Raw genomic sequence first — 19475 nt, 5'->3', positions numbered from 1 at the left:
GCAGATGACATGGCTCCCCAAATCAACACAGACTGTGGAAACTTCACACTGGACTTCAAGCATCTTGCATTGTGTGCCTTTCCATTCTTCCTCCAGACTCCGGGTCCTTGGTTTCCAAATGAGATGCAAAAGTTGCTCTCATCAGAAAAGAGGACTTTGGACCACTGAGCAACAGACCAGTTCTTTTTTTCTTGAGCCCAGGTAAGACGCTTCTGACGTTGTTTGTTGTTCAGGAGCGGCTTGACAAGAGGAATACGACATTTGAAGCCCATGTCCAGGATCCGTCTGTGTGTGGTGGCTCTTGATGCACTAACTCCAGCCTCAGTCCACTCCTTGTGAAAGTCCCCAACACTTTTGAATGGCCTTTTCCTGACAATCCTCTCCAGGCTGCGGTCATCCCTGCTGCTTGTGCACCTTTTTCTTCCACACTTTTCCCTTCCACATAACTTTCTATTAATGTGCTTTGATAGAGCACTTTGGGAACATCCAACTTCTTTTGCAATTACCTTTTGAGGCTTTCCCTCCTTATGGAGGATGTCAGTGATGGTTTTCTGCACAACTGTCAAGTCAGCAGTCTTTCCCATGATTGTGATTCCTAATGAACCAGACTGAGAGACCATTTAAAGGCTCAGGAACCCTTTGCAGGTGTTATGGATTGATTAGCTGATTGGAGTGGGACACCTGGAGCCTAGACTGTTGAACCTTTTCACAATATTCTAATTTTCTGGGATTGTGGATTTGGGGTTCTTATGAGCTGTACGCCATGATAATCACAATTATAACAAATTAAGGCTTGACTTATCTCGCTTTGCATGTAATGCGTCTATCTCATATATCAGTTTCACCTTTTAATTTGCATTACTGAAATTAATGAACTTTTGCACGATATTCTAATTTTTCGAGTTTCACCTGTATATACAAGTACAGGATTTTACATGTCAAGGCAATATAAGTCCAATAATGAGTCTATAGAAGTTCAACATACAGGCAAAGGAGCTGTTATAATACAAACCAAAAGACAATCAGTTCAATTAATTCAGTTTATTATGATCAAAGATCAGCACAAAACCAAAAGGCATCTCCAATCAATATGAAGTAATCACCATAACAAAAAGCTTGCGCCTCCTGGGTAAATGCAGATCTCATTTTCTCTACTATATTAGCAAAAAGCAAGGCTTTGTGAGTTATACATTTTTCCATCTGATAATAGCAGTTCAAGCATAACATAATGGAGACTAAGAAAATCTGGGCCCAAAGCTCAGTACAAATAGCAGAATTGTAATCCAGATGCCAAGATCTGGCCATAGGAGATCGTATTGTAAGAAGATGGAAAGACCTTTCAGAATATCTCTGGTGCAGAAAGTATATGTTGTCCATGGAGCTACAATCACTACAGTAATTTTCAAAGCAATGTGGGTACTTCAGTGACTTTCACAGAAACACATAATAAGGAAATATATTTGTGTATTTTGTATAATATGTGGTTTGTGGAGTGACTGCCCTAGTATGTTTCTGTAATAGTCATGTCTAATAAATCTAGAAAGGTTAGAACACACAATGTTTCTGTGAGCATCTTTATCACTTCTGCCTACATCTCTCCATAAGCACCTTTTATTATTTTGAAGATTAGTATTGTTTGCAGTACTACAGTTTTGATTTATAGAGCACGTCATCACTCTAACATTGCAGAAAAGGAAATTGTCAGATGCCCCTGTGGAAGCAGAGGAAGATTATACCAAGTTTAACACTGGTGATCTGAAAAACAAAAAGGTAGGTAGTGTACATTTGTTCTTCTCCCCCACTCCCTGGCATTTCAACTAAATATCTCATTTTCCTGTAGGATGTGTCTTTAATGGGGTGGAGGAGTCCCTATGTTTATAATGGGGTCCCAGTGTTCTTAGGCAAATATGTTCTACATATGATGACTGACACTCTACATGTTAGAATAGTATCATCTAACTCAATTTCTGTATGAAATCTATACGAAAGCATTCATGATCTTTAGGGAAGTGAGTTAATTGTTAGCAAAACGACTAGTCAAAATATTGGGGTCGGGGGAATAAAAGGCACTTGGGATATAGTTCATAAACCTGCCATTGAAGTAATGGTACCACAGTGACACTGGACCAGTTATAGGAGTGGGTGATCACGTAAAAACAGAATTGCAAATGCTTGCGTAGGATAGAGAAATATCTTCTGCTGCCCTGAAACCTTAGGACATCCCTGTCATCTAGTTGCCAGTTGAAGCTTCTAGAGTCAAAGGTTTCAGGGAAGTGAGAGCCACATGCGTGGGCAATCCACTACCCAAGGGGTCAGTCCTTTGGTGTACTGTTCAACATATAAAAGACGAGATTCTAAATGCCTAGGTTCAATTTAAGTGCTTTAACTATGTTTATAAATGTAAGGTGTAGATTGTCGTTTAGGTCTAGTCATCTGTGTGCAGTTTTGTTCTGGGTGGCAGTATCAAGGCAGTGTGTGCATGTGTATTCAGAGCGGGACCATCCTGATTCAACCTGAGCGGGATCTAAAATTAACTAAGCAGAGATTTTTTAAAAAATGTGAGTGCTCACACATGCGCACACCTTAGAGGGAACACTGGTGGGAAGTTTTGATTAATTCGCTTAACTGTGACAGCTTTGTGGTTACTCCAAATAACTCTTGGGTATCTTTTTTCTTTTAAAAGCTACATTAAAGCATTCAAATATGTAGAGGGAAAAGTTGAATAGTTCAATACATTTGACTCATAAAAGGTGCTGGATAACCAGAAGTGTATCAACAACAGTCAAACTCAGGTTCAGACAGGATCTATAGCCTTATGTCTGTGATTGATCATGTAGATTTGAGTTTGTGCATGTATATATCCCTGAATCTTTCCCACATGCTCTAATGTTTTCACAATGTAATCTGGAAAGTAAATATTACATCTGATATTTTTATAAACGTTAATGTCTGGTCTACACATCCCACTCATACAAATGCATGTATTGTCCAAATCGGTTTGGATATAAATGCATTGGCAAGATTTTTTGTGTAATCTTCGTAATTGAAGTTATCTCTGAGAAACAATGTGTGTTGTGTGAGGAGGTATCCAAGAACTAAGACATGTGGGATGTATGTGTTGCCAACTTCAACACTGTGCTTCAGCATAACTGTGTCCTTTGTTTTTATTTCCAGGCAAGCAATAAGATGTCTGCAGCTCAAAAAGCTCTAGCAAAAGTGGACAAGAGTGGAATGAAAACAATTTCTGCTTTCTTTAATTCAAAAACTAAAGTGACAAAATGATATTTGTCTCTTTGTGTTTTTGTCTAAACTGCAGCTGCCCCACACCTTCCTGGCTTATTTCCTGATATTGATTTAGATAAAATTAGGTTACAGAAGTAGAAATATGTGGTTCCCATGTGGACCTTAGTGAAACTCAGTGCTATATAAAGCACAAAAAAGCTAATGTAATGCAATAAATTCATTTCTGAAACATTTATTGTGTGTGTCTTTTGTTTTGTTAATGAATGGGAGTGGGTCTACAGTGTGTTTCTTCCTTGAATTTACAAAACTGAATTGGAATTTTTGTTACCTCTGATACTTCCATTTTGGAGGAGTGGTGATCAAACATACTTTCTCTTTGCATATCTTGAGTTATATTTGCTCTAAGAATTCCAGTGATCCTTTCCAAATAATCAAAACTTGAAGTGGTATCTGTTTTAATGGAGACTGCACATTTAAGTACAGTATAAGGGAATTGTTACCATAGTAGCCTTTTAATTATTATTTGATTTGATTTGATTTGTATACCACCCTTCCAAAATGGCTCAGTTGCCTTGGCAAAAGAGAGAGAAATAAGGATGGTTGGACACTTTTATTGGATGTACATGTATGCAAGTTACACAGAGCTCTTCATCAGAATGGAAAAGAGGCACTCAGGAAGGGTACATTTTAAGGCAAATAGTCTTAAACAGTCACAAATTCTATTTCAAAACATAGCGTATAATGTAATGTGTTGGCAGCTGTTATAAATGGTTTTGTAAAATGTATGAATCTGAACATTACTATATACTGTAGCCCTCCTCTTTGTGTGTGCTGTACTGTGTGTGTGTGTGTGTGTGTGTGTGTGATGATTTAACATTTTGCAGGCAAGTGGTTTACATTACTGGCAGATGACGGTTTTATGGTCACAACTGACGTGATGTGACTGGACCTTTAGTAAACTTCTCAAACATTATGTTGTGTTTAGTAATAACAGAAGCAGACATTATTCTCAAAATGAATAAACTGTACAAACTAAAAATACATATTGACATTTGATAATAAGTAATAATTTTAGATGTGCTCCTCCCCCCCCTCCTCTCTCACTAGACATCACTACGTCATCAGAGGAAGAGATGAAGGGGATAACATGAAATTTTGATGCCTTATTTTAGCATGGAGCATCCCAAAGACATTTTAAGGAACTATAACTTGTCTTGTGAGGATCTGTTATCCAGGTGAGATTGGCTAGAAGAGGTGGCAATTACTGAAGGTCAACTCTTTTATTATATGGCAGGGATCTCTTGCTTTGATAGTGCTGAATTTCCCTTTTCTAAACTACTTATCTTCAAGGCAATTCTGATTAAATATCTCTTGCCTAGCGCCTGCTGCCTACTTGTAGCCAACTATTATCCAGATGATGTTGACAAAACTATGAGTGGCGTATGCATATAGGTGGTTTGGTTTTTTTTTAAAAAGATAAACCTAGCACTTGTTGGAGAATAGTCATTGCATATGTATCTGAAGAGCTGTCTGCTCCAATAGGAGGGTATCACTGCCTTCAGGTGGATGGTAAAAAGAGAGATCCCTGTCCGTAGTGGGTGCCTGGTTTTGAATACTGCTCCTAGAAACACTCAGACTCCGCTGACACTTTACTAGCTTTTTTGTAGTAGGTAATGGTAAACCCCTCCTGTATTCTACCAGAGAAAATCACAGGGCTCTGTGGGCGCCAGGGGTCGGAATCCACTTGACAGCACACTTTACCTTTAAAGACAATTGTATAATCTGGAGTTCTTAATGGATGACTTATTCCTGCTGTTTCTCTGCTTTCACTGCTGCTTTGTAATTTTTCAATATTTCATTGAAGTGATGACATAGTGAACTGCCAAAGAGAACAGCAAAGACTTTCCTGGTTTGCCAAGCTTTTGTTGAAAAGTGTTAGCTGGCTTTCACTGATTTCATAGCACTAACTCTTTTGACTGCTGTTTTAAAGATGATTTTAAGCTGCTGTCCTTTGTTGGCTTTTACTTGTGGTGGTTCTGTATCTGTGTGTGAACTGTTAAGTTTCTAATTTTTTGTAAGTTGCTTGGTGGGGCATTACAGCCTGAATGGTGGAATAAAAAACCTTTTAAATAAATATTGAATTGTAAATATGTTCTTGTTAGTTGGCTTAAATGCTTCTGCCAAAAAGTGGGATAGACATTTTTTAAATAGCTGACTCTGGGCCTCTCCACAGGATGGTTTCATTGTTGCTTGCTTCTCATGTAAGATTGCACACAATCTCTGTCTTTTCACAAGTACCTTCCCTGCCCTTTAGGTGCAGTATTTTCTGAGGAAAATGGGATTATTTCCTCTAGTGCATTCACTATTGTAACTTGCATAACTGCATGCTATGTAGCAAGTATCAATGACTCTCTTTGGATATTGCTTGTGAGGCGATTCATGATGATTTCTGTAGCACACATACCATGCTGATCCTAAACAGAAAGGATGTTCTCACAACCAGCCCTGCCAGGCAGGGAAGTGCTAGCCTGAGTAGGGCTGGTCATGATCCGGCACTTTGCCCCCAGGTAGGCCAGGTTTGAAATCTGGGCTAAAAGTGTTTAAATGATTAACTGTTTTAAATTGTTGTGCTGATTTCCACAAAACAGCAGTTTTTTAGCTGTTTAATTGGTGTTATTGTGTTTAATAGTTTGATTTTAATTGCTAACTTGTTTTAATTGTTTTTATTATGCTGTAAACTGCCCTGAGCCATTTTGGAAGGGCGGTATACAAATCTAATAAATAAATAAATGAAAGTGAGGTAAGTGGGAGGGCAGGGATGCCAGCAGCCATATTTACCATCAAGGTTGGGGGAAGGAGCATCCCGGCAGCTGGAAGATATCCTAGTGCACTGTGCTGTTTGCATGGTGCATTATGGGATATCTGGCAGCCCTGATGGCTTTCCCTTGCCTCCTGCTTGCCATGCTGGTCACTACCACACCATATGTCTGGCCACAGAAGCAGCAGAACCCTCTGCGGGCCCAGATGTTGGTGGAGGAAGACACGTAGGCGCCTGCCTCCCCACTGCCCAAGTCCCAGTCAACTTAGTTAGGGTTTACCCAACATTCAGATTCTCAAGATAGGCAAGAGAGGGAGCACTCCCTCCCCTCTAGTGACACCCTCTCTGTAGGGTTGCCATATTATGGCTTTCCAAATCCGGGTGCCTAATTTGCATTATGTAAATTGGCTTGAAAATAATTTTTGAGCAGAATGGTGACTGCACGTTTTGCTCCATAACTCCGCTTCTATGAGGACTAGAGCTTAGCTTTTGTTTTGTTTTTAAAAAAATGAAATCTGGGCAAATCTGGGTGGGCTAAGCAATCTGGGTGAGATGCTTAAAATCTGGGTGAAACCTGGAATTTTGGGGGGGGGGCACAAGGCAACTCTACCTCTCCATCTCATCTGAGAGTTGTGCTTCGTTCAATCCCTTCCGTTCTCCTCTTAGGATTAGTGGTAGCAAATTCTCAGCTTTTCCCCAAAGAAGTGAGGTGAGGTTGTTGATTTGACAGTCCTTTGCCATCCCAGGATCCCTGTGGGTTGTGCCAACTAACCTAAAGCTTCAAAAGAAAAAGAAGAAAAGATGCAAACTAGCTGTACTGTTTCTCAATTTTCAAGATGGTCAGAGTTCCTGTAAAACAAAACAAAACAAAAAACCTTTGCTGATGCAGATGTTTCATATGGAAATTCCCCTTATTTAAACTAACAACTAGTTTGGTTTGTCAGTTTTCTACCCCTTTTGTACTATGTTTAAACCCCCATAATGGATACCTCAAATAGGAACCCAAGCCATTGAGAAGAACTGCTTTAAGGTTTCTGTGTGGGTTTCTTGCTTCAACCACAGTTCTTTTTTTATTTAATTTTTTTGGACATTTTGTATTTTACAACATCTTTCCTAGTACCCTGCCCTTTCAGCACTGGTTGTGGGGAGATGAGAAAGGAGAGATGGAACAGGTCCCTCTTGCTCATCTGAGCATGAAGTAGGAAGCTCCCATTGACACCATTTGGAGCTTCCCTCCTGAAGGAAGCAGCCGTTAGGGGCCCTAGCAATGTACTGTATGCTTTGGTAGTTTGTTGGTTGAATAAAAAAATCTTGTCCTATTAATAAATAAATAAATAAATAAATCTTGTCCTAATCTGGATTTGAATAGTGGTGGAAGGAAAAAGGGGTAAAGCTTCCATCTACCCTGCTGTGACCTCCCAGCCCCAGCAATTGAAATTCAACCACCAGCAGCACATACAGGACTAAATGGCATTATTAATGTTGCTCTGAAGAGAAAGGGATATGCGGGCAGGAAACAGGAGTAACAAGATTCTTACTCCTCTGGCCTTTAAAAAAAAATCATTGCTAATAACAACATAGTACTAAGTTCCAAACTGCGGTGTAGTTACCGTAGATGTTCTCACTAAAAGTGCAACATCCACGTGATGAGTTTTTTCTAAACCACAATGCAAAGTGTTGAGGGAGGATGATTCTTGCCAAGATGTTTTGACTCTGATTGATGTTCTCTGTGGGGATGATGGCTTTCAGTCCCTAGCGGGTAACGGGGAGAAGAAAACAAAAGGTGTGAAAAGAATAATTCTCATTTGGTTTTTCAGCTGTTTTGGGAACCAGCTCGTTAGCCAGTCTACTGAGCAGTCCCATATTAATCAATTTCCCCTTGTTATAAGACCTTTCAGTTATTCCCATGAGCAACAATAGCAAATTCAGTCCAACTTTAATGGCCAAGGTTGATCTTGTTTCTGAATTCAAATGCATGTGTCCTCGCACCTATGTAAACAAAGCATCAATGTGAAATAGTATTTGCAAAACCATGATGTGATAGGTACATCGTGCTGCTTATATTATGGGGGTGCATACACCCTTCTCTTCCTCCACCCCCAAAACTGGGGAAATTAACATGAGGGTAAGGGATGATGAAATCAGGCCTAGCCCTACTATTTCAATGCACAAAGTGAACTGGTGAATGTTGAAACAGACCTCTGACAGCTCTGTGTTCTGTGTTCCTGGAGGTAAGCCACCCCTGACAGTCCCCATACTTCATTTCAACAACATTGTTGCCGTCTTGATTTCCCGACACATCTGTCTCGAAAGAGAATGCATCAGTGATGCTGATAAGACTGGGCATGACATATCTCCTATACAAACAAACAAAACATCAATTTTGTTTTGAAATAAAGTGATCCTTGAATTTGTGTCAAGTTTCCCGATATCTCCAAATTGAAAAATAAACTCAATGAAATCCAAATAGTGGTTACTGTAAAGTCTGGATAAATGATGAGCAAAAGTAAACCTAAGATAAGGTGACAAATATGGATGATGTGATTTCCATTTTCTACCATGCTGCCTTGTGTTTTGAACCACTTCTGCCTTTGATGGTGATGTGTTTGGGGTTGAACAGGAAAGAACCATCATTGCATTTGATTATTCCTTCTAAATGTATTAAGGGAGAATTCCCCCAGCTCAAGGCCACTGGGCATCAGTTACCCTGTTTCTGTTGCTGATTTCCCCCACTCCAGAAGTTTTCTTTCCCAGCACATGACAGACAATAGTCCCCAAAGCTGATAGTTACTTCTCGGTCCTAAGATGGAGGAATATAGGACAGTGGGAATGTCCTGGTTAAGTCAGCATGCTTTATTATTTAGTAGATGTAAGTTTTACAAAAACAAAGTTTTAAAAATTGGCATTCTTGCAAGAAGTGCTTGGCTGATGGGGATCTTCCAACAAATCGCATTTGTCCAAAGAACGCCCAAAACCTTTTTGAAAAATCAAGTGTGAGTGTATACCTGCCTATGCCTGTGTATCTGTGGTGAGGTACAATCCATCCCTTTTGGCAGGGGCATGGGGACAATGGAGCAGGGGGGATGAGCATCCCTCAGCTGCCAGGGTCTGGGGCACCCTCACGCCCAGGGCACCCTTCTGCTCCTGATCCTCCTGCATCTAGTTGGTGAGTTATCCGGCAGGGAGTGTGAGGCACGCCCCTCCCCTTCCCAGCAAGCATTCCATTGAAACACTGGCTGACTTGGGGCTTTTCCCCCCTGCCTCACTCTTAGCGAGATTGGTGGGGAAACCGAGTGGTTCTTTGAATTTACTGACTAGGAGGTTCTTTTTCTGCAAGGAAGAGGGTCCGTTTAACAGCAAGTGAAATGGGGTAGACTTACTTGAGGTCAACCTCAGAAGCCAAGCATTGTACCACAGATGATCCGGATGATCCGGCAGCTGCGGTTCCATTGCCTCCACCTGCAATCCCTCTTCCGCTGAGCATGTCACTTGCCCAACAACCATTGGCCCTGATTATGAAAGGGGATGTGCTTGCAGGAGTTGCTGAGCACAAACCCCATGTTGCTGCATTCAAACCACACAGTGGGGTCAGCGGTTCTCCGGTTCAAGCAAGCTACCCAAATTCAAACCAAGGGTTCAGTCCTCAGTTTGAAGGTGGCAACGGAATTGTGTGTGTGTGTGTGGGGGGGGGATTTGGAAGCTGAGGAAGGCTGACTTCAGGTGGTTCAACCAACTGCTGACTGAGGAGGGGAAACTCTGCAATGGGACTGAATAGCCCTATCCTGGCACAGACCATGCTACCTGCATCTGAAGTGGATGCAGGGGGTGTGGCTTAGGTGCCTGCCTATTGGCCTCCCTCTGTTTCTGCCAGCCCTGCTAAAAGACAAAAAGCACAGGCCGAAGTTGGTAGACCAGTTCTTGGGAAGCAGCTGTGGCTGAACCTATGAGAGAGTGTGGTGGTGATCACAAGGTGGGTTACTGCAGTAAGCAGGCTGGAAGGAGGGTCTGGCTTCCACAAATGTGAAAGAGGGTTTGAACATAATATTGTCTGGGAAATGCTGAAAGAAAAAGGTAGCGGGCCAGTTCAGACTATACCTCCCCAGGCTATGCAAGTAAAATGTGGCTGTGCAAAGTGCACACACATTGTGACATCTTTTGCAGTGTCCCCAAGCCCTCCTGCATGCCTTCTGATCATGTGTGAGGGCTGTTTGGACAAACGGCCTCTCTACACATGCTCGGATACTAGTTTAAATTAGTATATGGGGCATGTGTAGCGCTTCCATTTGAATGAACACACAAACACACAATAAAGGGGTGCACCAGAGTGTTTCAGGATGTTGTGAAAGACATCACAATTGGCATACACTCAGTTGTGTCCCCCTTTTAGTCCTGGGGGCTGAGGATGTAGCATCTGAACTGGCCAAATGGTATTGATGGGTGGGGGAAAGAGAAAAACAAAGAATAAACTTGCCCAAAGAAGAAGACTGGGATTTTTTTTAAAAAAAGAAGAAGAAACACCCTCTACACCCTATCTTGTGTAATATGTGATAAGAAGATTATATAATGTTCTCAGCTGAAGGCTCAGAAACCCTTAATGGATCTGCAGATGTGCCACCCCTTCCCACCTTCTGTTTTTGGGAAGAGAGAAAGGAAGAGTGCCTTGTGTCCAACCCCTGCTAATTGGGCAAAGAGGCATCTTCTTAACATGGTGGTTCTCTATTTTATTATTATTATTTATTATTTATTTATTATTCATTCAATTTCTATACCATCCTTCCAAAAATGGCTCAGGGCGGTTTACACAGAGAAATAATGAATAAGATGGATCCCTGTCCCCAAAGGCATCACAATCTAAAAGAAACATAAGATAGACATCGGCAACAGTCACTGGAGGTACTGTGCTGGGGGTGGATAGGGCCAGTTACTCTCCCCCTGCTAAATAAAGAGAATCGCCACATTAAAAGGTACCTCTTTGCCAAGTTAGCAGGGGTTAGGGTAGCAGGGCAGGGATCCATCTTATTTATTCATTATTTCTCTATGTAAACCACTTCGGACACTTGGTGAAAAGCAGTATATAAATATCTGTTGTGTCCAGTTGGTTGAGACCCTTGCCCCTACATATATGTGGGATTTTGCTTCTTCATACTCAAGTAAAAGAAATTCCAGCTGCCCTGTAAAGAAATGCAACAGCTTTGTTTTGGCATAGTGGCAGTAGTTCAGGTCAGAGATGCCAGCATCAACATGCTGAAGTGGAATGTTTACTGTGTTTATGAGAAATTCATTTCTGTTGTTTTGATTTTGAGGTGGAAATTTTTTGTATCCCCCTCAAATGTTGTGAGTGATTCATCTCAGGGGTGAGAGAAGCTTCAGAAACAATTGGGCATGGGCGTAGCATCCATTGGGCAAGGGGGGACAGGCTGGAAGATGGCCCAGAAGGCTGAGGTTGGGTGCTTCTGGGGCGCACGGTGCTTCCTCCTGTGCTTCCTCTATCTAGCCCCTCGCTGCTGCTCTGTCCCCTGACCTGGCCGCCATGCAGGAGCCGCTGGTGGAAGGGCTGCCCGCCCCCGATCCATCTACCCCCGGACAGAGGATGGCATCCTCAGTGGCCCCATGCCCAGCCCCGATCTGCACCACCGAACCAGCACTGCTGTGGTCACTCTCCCGAAAGACTCACCGAACAGTGAGTTCAAGAGATGGGGAGGGGAAGGCTGGAGTGGGGTAAGGTTGCCATGCTTCCTTGCGTCTGATATCAGATCCAGGCTGTAAGATGGTGATGGGGGTCCATGCTTTCCCCCTGCACTGGTTTTGCCACAAAAATCTCCCCTAGCCAACAAATCATTACTTTGGGTAGTGATTTTTGCAGTGAAAACAGCTCAGGAACAAAGTGTAGGCTCCCCTCACTAAGCGCCACAGTCACAGCTTGGATCCTGGCCCTGTTTGTCTATCTGAAGTTATCGATGGACTCCTGTCAATTCACTTTTCGGTTTAAGCCCATTTTCTAAAGATGCCTCAAGGGTCTTTTGTAGTTTGGCTTGATAGATATGTTTACAATGGAGGAGAAATAGTTTTTATACAGTGAGGATCCAAGATGAACAAAATGCAAGTTATCCAGTACTTGATCTTCTCAGACCTAGGTATAGCCTTCCATCTAAACTTAAGAACACAGTTGCGTAAATGAGCCAAACAGCATGGGTGCGTCTCAGTTCCCCTGGAGTTTGAGAACCAGAAAGTAAATGTATGGCACAGCACTCCCCTTTCAGAATAGGAGTGGGAAAATACAGGAGAAAGGAACATCCAATGATGATGGTATAGCAGGCCCTGACAGTTTTTGCAGCAAGACAAAATATAGAAACAAGACATTGGACACTTGGGGAAATTACTGGACTTAATGATGGACATTGTAGTCAGGGGCAGGGAGAGGGTAAACGGGCTTCTCTTTGAAGCTATTCTCACGAGTAGCAAAAACCAGGCTATGAAAGCCCAGCCCGGTTTTTGCCACATGTGAGAACTGCTGGGAGTTGTGTGGCTCCCGGCGGTAGTGTGGCAGCAAGCCCTCTTAGGTAGCCCGTCACTTAACCCCGGTTTTGGGCACAAGCACGCCCCAAAACCGAGCTAAAGGATTGTGTGTCTGCAGACACACTTGGGGCGGGGGGGGGAGAGGCTCCTAGTAGTGCATTGTGCAATCACAACATGAACATTGAGGCTCGGGGGGGTGCCACACGGTGGTGCTTCCCTACGCCTGACCCCCCGGAGCTGCCGAGCGAACCACAGGCGGCCTGCAGGAGAGCCGCCGCTCATCGGGGTGTGCAATCTGCCCGCCCAGGGATAGGCAAGTGGTCGTCTGCAGGGTGGGTCAGGGAAACCCACTCTCTCCGCAGACCTCCTTTCAGCGCTTCACACTGCTTGTTTGAAGTGCCTCATTATCTCCTTTACAAGAAACATACTTAGAAAACAGGGCTGTCTGGAACAAAGCGATTATTAAATAACTTTACTTCTGAATATCCCCGTCTAAGCACCACAGTTACATTTCTAGGTGCCATGTTTCCCTGGCACCTGGGATTTGTCAAGCCCTGTGCTCTAGATATTAGATTATAAGAATTTCTCTTTCTACATCCCATTGCCATCAACATTACCAGAAATTCCTTCGGCTCGACCCATTATTTCATTCTCGGTGGCACAGAGGTTTTGCTTCAGAAAATATGTTGTCATTTTCCCTTTGCCTTTGACCTCTATTTCTCCTCTTTCCACTATGTCAAACGCTCGGTGTTGTAATGCTCTGTGCAACATAAGGAACCAAGAAATGTAGGGTTAAAGACTTATTCACTGTGTTAACAACTGAAACCCTCATGTTCCAAAAGAGCTGTCAGCCTAAGCATTGCTAGTGTATAAGTTTTCTTGTCTGCTGATGAAAGACCACTCCATCACCATTCCACACCCTAACCCCTTGGCTGAAAATCTGACACAGTGAGGTCATTCACACAATCAAAAATTCTGTTCTACCTGGATTTGGGACCTGTGTGTGCACTCCCAATTTTCAGTTGTGTGGAAGCAAGGTAAGAGGAAACCAAATCAATATCAAATCTTTAATGTTACGGTCATTAGACCAGCAAAGTCTAAAAATGTACAAAAGCTTTATATAAAAGCGAACTTGGTCAAATAAAGTAATAAACTGTTGAAACATAAAACAGAACCATAACACCTGAGTTCATCCATTACATAAAACAGAGGGCTCCATGCATTATAATAATCTACAATTTAATTCAATCCAACTCCATATCTCGCTTCTCAACATTTCTTATCCTAGTCTTATTAGCCAGAAAACAATACTTTGCCACATTATAAGATACTACATTCCAACGGTCTGTCAAAAGTTATTCCAAATAGAACTGCTCAGAATAACTGGGGTATGCTGTTAAAAAAGGACTTATATCTCTCTCCCACAAAGTTCAATAAAACTGACAATTCAAGATAACATGGGCCGTTGAATCCACTTCCCCAGAACCACAAGGGCAGACATGCTCCTTATAGGGGATCTTGCAGTATCTCTCCTCCTGGACAGCCGTTTCTAAGGCATTACACCGGGCCAGCATCAGAGCCCTCTGGGAACTAGGTACTAATATTTTATTAAGGTGTCTTGCAGGGCCAGACAGTGATGTTTGATTACCTAAATAGGTGTCAACCCCTATCTGGCTTCTGTCCATCTTTCTCCATATCCATAATGCATTGGCGCAGACATGATCGCGCTCTTCCATAGCCCAGGACAACCAAAGCATCACTGGAGAAGCCACAGTGGTTCAACCCCTTCTCCATATAATATTTCCACCTAGACCTATATATATCATTCAACACTAAGGGTGCTAGTCCTACTGGCTGAAAAATCAGCTTCAGCCAATATTCAAATATTACCAGCCAAACACTTGCCTCCACCCGAATCCAGCCGGCTTCCAACAGTAGAAATGCATTGGAGACACCCCAGGGTAGTTGGAGCACACTTCTCAAAAACTTTGATTGGATTGCCTCCAGCCTGGCAAGGTTGGAATAGATACCTAGCTGTGCTCCATAAAGGAGCAAAGGCTGGACTTTGGCCGAAAAAAGTTTAAGGGCAGCCAGAACAAACTGTGCACTTTGCCTCCTATGAAAGGAGTCAACAGCTGCTGCTGCCCTCGAGACATTTTGCATTATATATTCTTTGTGTGCATTCCTCCTAGTATTGGTCTGGATTGGAAGACTGTACCCAAACTGTGATACCTGTTCAAGTCTATGTCCATTCAACATCCAACACAGCTTCTTAGGTTTGTTGGCAAAAGCCATCACCTTGGTCTTTTCATAATTTATGGTGATCGCCTGTGAATCACAGTGGGACACCAAAGCATTAAGGGCTCTGTTGAGGCCAATTGGGGTCCGTGATGGTAAGAGGAAACGCAGGTAGAAGGGATTGTGTGGAAGCAAGGTAGGAAGAAAAGCTACCCAGGTTTTCCTCTTGCTTCCACACAACCCAAAATTGGGAGCACACACAGCTCCCAAACCCGGGTAGAACACTGTTTTTGACTGTGTGAATGACCTCTATGTGTTGTTAATATGTGTGGAATATGAGAGAGAAGTAACTTTGCCTTTCAAACACCATTGCTTCCTCAGCAGAGGCGTTAACGGGGGGAAACGGCACCCAGGGCAAGCTCTGCCCCTGAAATTGCGCCCCCCGCCCCCACATACCTGCGCCCCCCTGGTGGCAGTGACGGGCGGCGGCAGATCGCGTGGCTGCGGTGGTAGTGAGTGTGGCGGTGGCGGGCGGCGGCGGATCGCAGTTCATTCTATGAACTACGCAGGCACGCCTGTGCAGTTGGGAAGCAACGCTGGGCCAGGCGGCAGGCCTTGGCATCGCTCTGCTGCACTTGGCGATCCGCCGCCGCCCGCCGCCGCCGTACTCGGCGATCCGCCGCCGCCCGCCACCACCGCACTCGGCGATCCGCGCCACCGACGTGCGATCCAGGGGGGGTCGGCGGGGCATGCCACTTTTTGGCGCCCCCCCACGTGACCCACCAGAGTGGCACCCAGGGCACGTGCCCTGCCTGCCCCCTCTATCGTTACGCCTCTGTTCCTCAGCCTGGAGATGATTCAGTCATTTGTGTGGAGTATGTATAGCTAATGTGGAAAACCCAAAGTGATAAAAGGTAAACCAAAATTTTATCTTCTTTTGCTATTAATTTGCAGGGTCTTACCTGAATGCTGTTGGGCTAACATGGATTTTATTTGGGAGACCATGACTTTCCATCCTAGAAGCTGTATTAACAGTGTCACCAAATAAACAGTACCTGGGCATTTTCTCCCCAACTACGCCAGCCAAAACTGGCCCAGTGTGAATCCCAATTCTAATCTGTTGGCATAAACACAAGATGAAAATGTAAAACAAAAACATTTTTTTCTCTTAGTTCTGGAAACTAATTGTTTTCTCAGTAGTTGTGAAATAAATACTTTGGTATTCTTCATTCAGCCTCTTTAACATGTTTTAAAACCATATGAAGAAATTTAACTAGAAAAGCATTTTTGAATACCCATAGAATCCAAGTGATTTTCATCCAAAAGCAAAGACATAGGCGCCTTATTCAGAATTGTATTGTATTGTATGTACATGCAGGTGTCTGTATGCATGTATGTGTTTTTGTGTGAATGGTTGTGTGGATGTGCATTAAAAATGAACCCAAGTACAGATAGGAAATGAATGACTGTACATGCATATTGTGTGTATGCAAAATGTGTGAATGACTGTACATGCATAGAGGTCTGTATATGTATACCCTGTACACACTTTGTATGTATGCTGTACATAACATGGGAATAGGTCTAGAGAGTTAGTGAAATATCTTTATTGAGCCAGATGGTTGTTTTCATTGGGTAGCATCAAGACACTGAGCTAGCACAAATGCTGTTGTGCTAGCATAAGGACATGGCTCACGCTTCTTACATGATGAGATCCACCTCTCTTCAGACTAGATCTTGGAGCTGCAGTTAGCCCTGAGTCTCACCGTGTGTGTACACAGTTAAAAACAAAAAATGCTGCAAGCTTGGCTCTTGCATATTACAAAGCATGTGAATGCAGGTGGTATACAGGTGTGTACCTGCTTATTTGCATAACAGGAGTCAACCCTAATAAATACAGTATTCCTCATCTTGTAATTTCCTACACACAGATCCGGACTCATGTGTAAAGATATGTGTGTTTTACAGTCTAAGAAGGATGTGTATGCTGACATGCTTTAAACATATCTTTTAACATGCTTGAAATGATGATGCCTTAAACTCCGGTGCTCTCTGGGGGTGTGCGCGCGCAACCTTGAGCATGCCCAGCCCTCTGCACTCGCTCTCCAATCCCTGCTGGGGAGTCTCTCCAGCCCTGCTCTCACAAGAGGAGTCAAAGCAAGGGGGAGTTAGAGACATGTTGCTGGTCGCCTAAGACCGCCTGCAAAGGAAACCAGTGCACCCTTATAGTTACAGGCCATTCATTTAAATGTGTCTTGGTAAAAATAATTTAAAAATTCAGAAACATCTCAAGTCCTTGTTTGGATCAGTGTGGACCAATCTGTGCAATTGTGGGTTGCAGTTTTGCGTGGGTTTCAAAGCACGGAAAGGTTAATTACCTGTATAGGCTTATTAGTAATAGGGCTCATAACTTCTCTTGCAGCAATTCTCATACCCAAGGCAAAATTGGCCACCCTTTCAGCATGGCTGGCAACAGGCACTGGGACCCCTCCAACAACCATGTAGGCATCACCTATTGTTTCCACCTGTAAGAGAAAGGCATCGTAGGCACGGAAAAGACTCCTGCAGCAGGACCTTGGGGACAATGTTACAGTGCTCACTATGTACAACATCTTGTCTTGCACACCGTATAAATGACTTGTGTGTGGAAAAAGACACATGGACAGATCCCAAATGACACAAGCAACACGATTTAGCCGCAACTTGCCAGACTGCCTCCACTCCATTGTGTTCCTTGATGGGAGAGGTCTCCTCATCTGGGAAACAGAACCTACTAACTCACCAGGCTATGTGGGCCCCAGTTTGTTTCCCCTCCTTGGGGCAGACTTCAGTATTAGGAAGTGGAGGCAGTGTCGAGTGGGAACAGTAATGTACTTTGTTACCAGATAGGTTGGTAAGAAAAAGTCAGCAGCAGAGTTGTAGTGGTGGGTTTTATCCTAGCAGGGGGAACTCCTCACAGGCATGCAAGGGCAAAGATGACCCCGAAAAGGGAGCTGGCAGGAAATCACAGGGAACCGCTGGTGTAGGAGGACTGTTGAAATATTTACAGCAAGCTATTTATCTTCAGTTTCCATCTAAAATAGTAATTGTTAAAATATCTACATACCACCTTTTAACCCGAAAAAGGTATCCAAGCTGCTTCCATAGCAAAATATATGTGACTCTGTTTCCCGGTCCCCAAAAGTAAAGGTAAAGTGTGCCGTCGAGTCAGTGTTGACTCTTGGCGCCCACAGAGCCCTGTGGTCTTCGGTAGAATACAGGAGGGGTTTACCATTGCCATCTCCCACACAGTAGGAGATGATGCCTTTCAGCATCTTCCTATATCGCTTCTGCCCAATATAGGTGTTTCCCATACCAGCGGGAATTCAAATTGGCACTCTCTGGCTTGATAATCAAGTCATTTTTCCACTGCGTCATTAGGTGGCTCCTGTCCCAAAAGGCCTCATGATTTAAAGGAAAGCACAAAGGAGGAATTGACAGCTGCCACTGGAGAGACCAGTGCTGGGTTAATTCTTCAGATGAATACAATAGTCTACAGCTGACTTTATTATTTACATTTTAGATCCCACTCTTCCTCCAAAGGAGCCCAGAGTGGGGTACTACATACTTAAGTTTCTCCTCACAACAACCCTGTGAAGTAGGCTAGGCTGAGAGAGAAGTGACTGGCCCAGAGTCACCCAGCTAGTATCATGGCTGAATGGGGATTTGAACTCGGGTCTCCCTTGTCCTAGTCCAGCACTCTAACCACTACACCACGCTGGCTCTCATTCTATGTGAAGGAAACCTGAGGGAAGTGATGCAAATACTTGTAAATAGTAGGAACACTTACTTTGTAAACCCCATGGATGTTGGTTAGTCGATCAAACTTGGAGTACATTGAATTAAGCATGTTTACTATCTGAATCGGCTCACAGACCGAACAAATGTTTGTGAAAGTCACTACATCACTGAAAAGTATTGTGCAAGAACTAAAATCTCCTAGGGAAGAAGCAGAAGAAGAACTGCTATTTTAAAAAGACTTTGTTCTTTTTGTTTAATATAACAAAGATGAAATATAGGACAGCCATTTCTGTTTGCCGATTAATTAAGGTCTGAAGTAATAAGGCCAATATAAAGCAACTAGTGTTTTTTAGCCCGTTACAATAACAGGCGCTAGCAGTCCCCTCCACCTTACCTGGCGCGGCCGCGCCGCCGACCGGCCGACCGCCCTCCCAACTGCCGAGTCCTCCTCAGGCCCAGCCCACGTCATTCGGGCGATAAAAGTCCAAATTTTGAGAAGAAGAGAGGAGCTCACAAGCAGAGCTCCTCTCTCTTTAAAGCCTCTTCCCGAACTGGTGCTTTGGGCGCAAAGGACGCCTATTGCGTCCTTTGCGTCCATAGCGCCATTTCGGGCAGTGACTTTGCACAGAGAGGAGCTCTGCTTGCGAGCTCCTCTCTCCTTCTCTAAATAGGAATTGTTATCAGCCGAAGGACATGGGCCGGGGCTGTGGAGTTCTTGTGTGGGTAAGGAGGTCTCGGCAGCTGGGAGGGAGGGCGGGTGGGCGGCCGACGGCGGTGGCCACGGGGGCAATTACATGGGCCGATTTGGCCCTTAATCATGGGGGGGGTTGGTTTAGAAAGGAGGACTTGGGCATCTGGGAGGGAGGGTGGGCGGTTGGCG

The 19475-nt window shown here is 43.6% G+C and overlaps 2 protein-coding genes across 7 annotated transcripts in view; one reads left to right on the top strand and one right to left on the bottom strand.

Moving 5' to 3' along the window:
* Positions 1-19475, top strand: part of RNASEH2B (ribonuclease H2 subunit B) — a 48430-nt gene that overhangs the window by 17470 nt on the left and 11485 nt on the right. For 4 of the 6 annotated variants that reach the window (XM_053285120.1, XM_053285116.1, XM_053285115.1 and 1 more), the window contains 2 exons: positions 1690-1770; positions 3175-3476. In XM_053285120.1, the coding sequence (XP_053141095.1) occupies positions 1690-1770; positions 3175-3282 (189 nt within the window). In that variant the 3' untranslated portion in view covers positions 3283-3476. Of the gene's footprint in view, positions 1-1689; positions 1771-3174; positions 3477-4350; positions 5378-19475 lie in introns of those variants that run through there. The other 2 variants (XR_008313520.1, XM_053285119.1) reach the window with 2 other exon arrangements.
* Positions 6870-19475, bottom strand: part of LOC128336325 (guanylate cyclase soluble subunit beta-2-like) — a 34934-nt gene continuing 22328 nt past the window's right edge. The window contains exons 11-17 of the mRNA XM_053275769.1: positions 18645-18793; positions 17194-17340; positions 15778-15932; positions 13195-13337; positions 8261-8362; positions 7760-7813; positions 6870-6910 (exon numbers count right to left, since the gene is read on the bottom strand). Of these exons, the coding sequence (XP_053131744.1) occupies positions 6870-6910; positions 7760-7813; positions 8261-8362; positions 13195-13337; positions 15778-15932; positions 17194-17340; positions 18645-18793 (791 nt within the window). The remainder of the gene's footprint in view (positions 6911-7759; positions 7814-8260; positions 8363-13194; positions 13338-15777; positions 15933-17193; positions 17341-18644; positions 18794-19475) is intronic.

This window comes from Hemicordylus capensis, chromosome 1, assembly GCF_027244095.1.
Source record: "Hemicordylus capensis ecotype Gifberg chromosome 1, rHemCap1.1.pri, whole genome shotgun sequence".
NCBI classification, from domain to species: Eukaryota; Metazoa; Chordata; class Lepidosauria; order Squamata; family Cordylidae; genus Hemicordylus; species Hemicordylus capensis.
This window is presented reverse-complemented; position numbering and strand designations above follow the sequence as displayed.